We start from the raw sequence: 3,267 nt of genomic DNA, 5'->3' as shown, positions 1-3,267 counted from the left end.
CCCCGGCCCGGCCAGTTTTGTCCTTCTCCTCGGCCGTTTCGTACACCTCGACGTGCGGGGGTTTCTCTGTCAGGTTTTTGCTGTAGTGGCTCAAGCCGTACTGGGCGATCTGGATGGGGTAGAAATAGCCTTGAGGTCCCCACTGCGTGGACAAGGGCACGCCTACGGGAGAGGAAGAAAACCAGTATTTTATCACCATGTTTTCAGAAAAAAAATCAGCATTCACAGCCCTACGTGCTCCTCCTCCTTACTCTAGTGCTCCTGCGTGTCTAGCAAACGACATTTCCAGGCTTCACCATCACTTAAGAGTTGAGGAAAATCCTGTTCAAGGAGTGAGTTGCTCCCGTTTACACACAGTTAAAATTCCGAATTAAATAAATTACCCGAGATTGCTCAGCTGCCGCACATTTAGGATAACCCACCTGGAGCCACAAACTGTTTGACGCTCGTGAACTTGGCTTTATCAGGCACGGTGAGCAAGGAGCAGCCTTTGGGCACCGTCCAGTCCCCGGCTCGGACTGATCGGAACTAAGCAGATCTGAGTGGCAGAGAAGTCCTTATCACGGCCTAATTTTTTACTGAGGCATCATACTTCTTTTAAAATACGTTGAAAATGCCCTAACAGATTTGCCCCCCCTGCCCCAGAGACCGCTAAGTCTCTCAGCAACGTCACATCTCACACAATCCCTCGAACACCACGTAAATCTCGGCAGGAATTTTGCGTGCAGGTTATTCCGAGGTTTTGCTAAGAGTTATTTGGTGCTAAAAGAGCAATTCATCCGTCATCTGCTCCAATTCCTTTGGCTCCCCTAAGAGAATTCCGAGCGCGGTCAGAGACGACGCTGGCAGAAACCTGCCAAGCTCTCCCTGCATCACCAGCAGAAGCTCCATAAGCAAGCAAACACTTAAAATATGGATAAACCTAAATTCTCCTAAATAAGTCCTTATTTTTACTTGGGACAAACTCTAAAGATGAATCCAAAGTAGGAATAAATCACTGGGACCCTCTCAGAGGAATCCAAGGACGTTTTGTAGCGCATGCACGTTAGAAACGACAAAAGATGAAAAGAAGCTGGCATTTGCACCATTTTCCCCCTTGGCAACATCAAGCTCAGAAACCAATTTCTTCTGAAATCTGGTACAAGGAAAAGATTAATTCAACTAAATGTAAAAAAGATACATTTTCTTACATATTTCGGTGCTTTGTGTTACTAATAAATGTTAGTGATGGAGATGTGACGGCTTATTACTGCCGAAAGAGAAAACCATCGCAGGAAATATTTAAATACCATGCATTATCTCAACTCCTGGAAGCCAGCTCGCTCATTAATGCCAAGCATTTTCATCTCTCAGCGCTGAGACAGAGAGATGCAAAAAAAAAAAAAAGAAAGAAATCCGCTCTTAAGAGCTTTACTTGAAATTTATATGAGACGGTAAGATTAAATTCTCCAGGTCAGAGGACATACCAGTGCATTAACCTTGCAGAAAGGAGCAAGGTGAATATAACACGGGGGGTTTTCCCTCAGTATGAGAATCTCTAGGGCTGGAAGGACCTACAACTGTCTGAGAATTTGTTTTAATATTAAAACCCCTTGCCTACCAACTGCAACTATTTCTCTTCTCCGACTCGTTTGCTGGATGCCAATAGCTCTGTCGCCTTCACAAAAACCAGGCTCCGGCACCACCTTTTGTAATGACAGCTCTTAACTCACATGCTGCAAAAAAAAGCCAGATTTCCAGATAAATAACCACGTCGTCCAGCATTAAACTCATGGTCTTTCGAGGCTTTAAGTAGAGAGCAGCTCAGGACAGCACTTCGTGTCCCCAGCACGCACGTCTGGCTGCAGGATCCATCCTGGTTCTCAACTAGTTCTTACTGAATTTCTGCTTTTCAGGGAAAAAAAAAAACATCCCAAGAAACATGGAGTTCAGTTCCAAGAGGCATCTCGTGCATCCTACAAAAACCAGAGGGGCTGCACGACGCAGGTCTAAGGCCAGACCTCAACCACCAAGCAGCCCCCCCAGCTGCTATTCATATTCACAAGCTGTGCTTAATGAGCAATTAATGAGAAAAGCCGTCTCCTCAGCATCTAAGGGGGGTGTAAACCCTGAGCAGGGCGATGCTCACGTGCAGGCAGATGCGTAGTAGCTCCCAGGAGGCATTTGCACCTTTGGGAAAGCCCCGAGTTTCAGAGCCCCGTTTCCCTTCCTTGCACAAAAGCACAAATCAGAAAGGTTTTATCACGTATTCATTTTATCCGGAGACTGGAGAGCGTTTTTGACCCTTCAGCAGTTCTCTGAAACCTCCTCACCTTGCCACGGGCAGCAGCAGCTTTGGCAGGCACACAAGCAGGAGCCTCCTCAGACAGCAGGGCCAGGCTTTTTTTATTAAATTTTATATTTAAAAATAACTTTGGCCGCCCCGCAGAGATGACAAGTGTGAACGACAACACCAAAACCTGACAGGGAAGCGTCCTGGAAACTCTGGAGTTTGCTGCAACCAGTAAAAGCAGAGGTGGCAAACCTGGTGTGAAGCAGAGGCTGCTCAGAGTAAGAGGGTTTTACTGATGAATCACAGAATCATTAAGGTTGGAAAAGAGCTCTAAGATCCTCTAGTCCAATCACCAATCCAACACCACCATGACCACTATACCCTGAACTGCCACGTCTACAGCTTTTTTGAACACCTCCAGGGGTGGCAACTCCACCACTGGAGCCTGTTGCCACGCCTCACCACGCTTTCAGTAAGGAAATTTTTCCTAATATCTAATCTAATATCTGATATCTAATCTCAAACTGCCCTGGTGCAGCCTGAGGCTGTATTGCTTCGCATCTCACCTGATGGCAACCAGTTTTAAGAATTACGAAAAAAGAAAGAAGAAACCGCTCGACACAAACCTTCAACACCACTTATGCACTTCACTCTGTCTCGAACCTCCACGTTGTAGCCCTCGAAGGACATGAAGACCCCGTCGGGGTGGTAAGGTGCTCGCTGTGTGTATACTTTGGAGTAGCTATGAGAGAATTCAAACCTGTCATAACCATCGTACTGCGCAATTTTCCCATAAACCTCAAAGTATTTCTCTACCCAGCTGAACGGCAGGAAGACCTCGTTGCCTTCCCTCCTCCCTTTCACCGTGTGCTCGTCATTGATCAGACAGTCAATCTCCTCGTACTTCGGCCCCGGGGCTTTGTTGAACCCTCCTCCAGCCACGGGGGGAGCTTTTTGCTGCTCTTGGGGCGACGCCTCCTCGCTCTGCTGCCGGG

At 47.1% G+C, this 3,267-nt stretch overlaps 1 protein-coding gene across 1 annotated transcript in view; it reads right to left on the bottom strand.

Annotated features, from left to right (window-relative positions):
* GLCE (glucuronic acid epimerase) overlaps nucleotides 1–3,262 on the bottom strand; it is a gene marked incomplete at both ends in the record, with an annotated part of 6,162 nt that extends 2,900 nt beyond the window's left edge. Inside the window, 2 exon segments of the mRNA XM_009864261.1 lie at nucleotides 13–162; nucleotides 2,899–3,262. Of these exon segments, the coding sequence (XP_009862563.1) occupies nucleotides 13–162; nucleotides 2,899–3,262 (514 nt within the window).
* Nucleotides 3,263–3,267: the final 5 nt, after the last annotated feature.

The sequence above is a fragment of the Apaloderma vittatum genome, unplaced genomic scaffold (assembly GCF_000703405.1).
Source record: "Apaloderma vittatum isolate BGI_N311 unplaced genomic scaffold, ASM70340v1 scaffold33402, whole genome shotgun sequence".
Taxonomy (NCBI): Eukaryota; Metazoa; Chordata; class Aves; order Trogoniformes; family Trogonidae; genus Apaloderma; species Apaloderma vittatum.
Note: the sequence above shows the minus strand (reverse complement) of the source record. Positions and strands in the feature narration are given on the sequence as shown.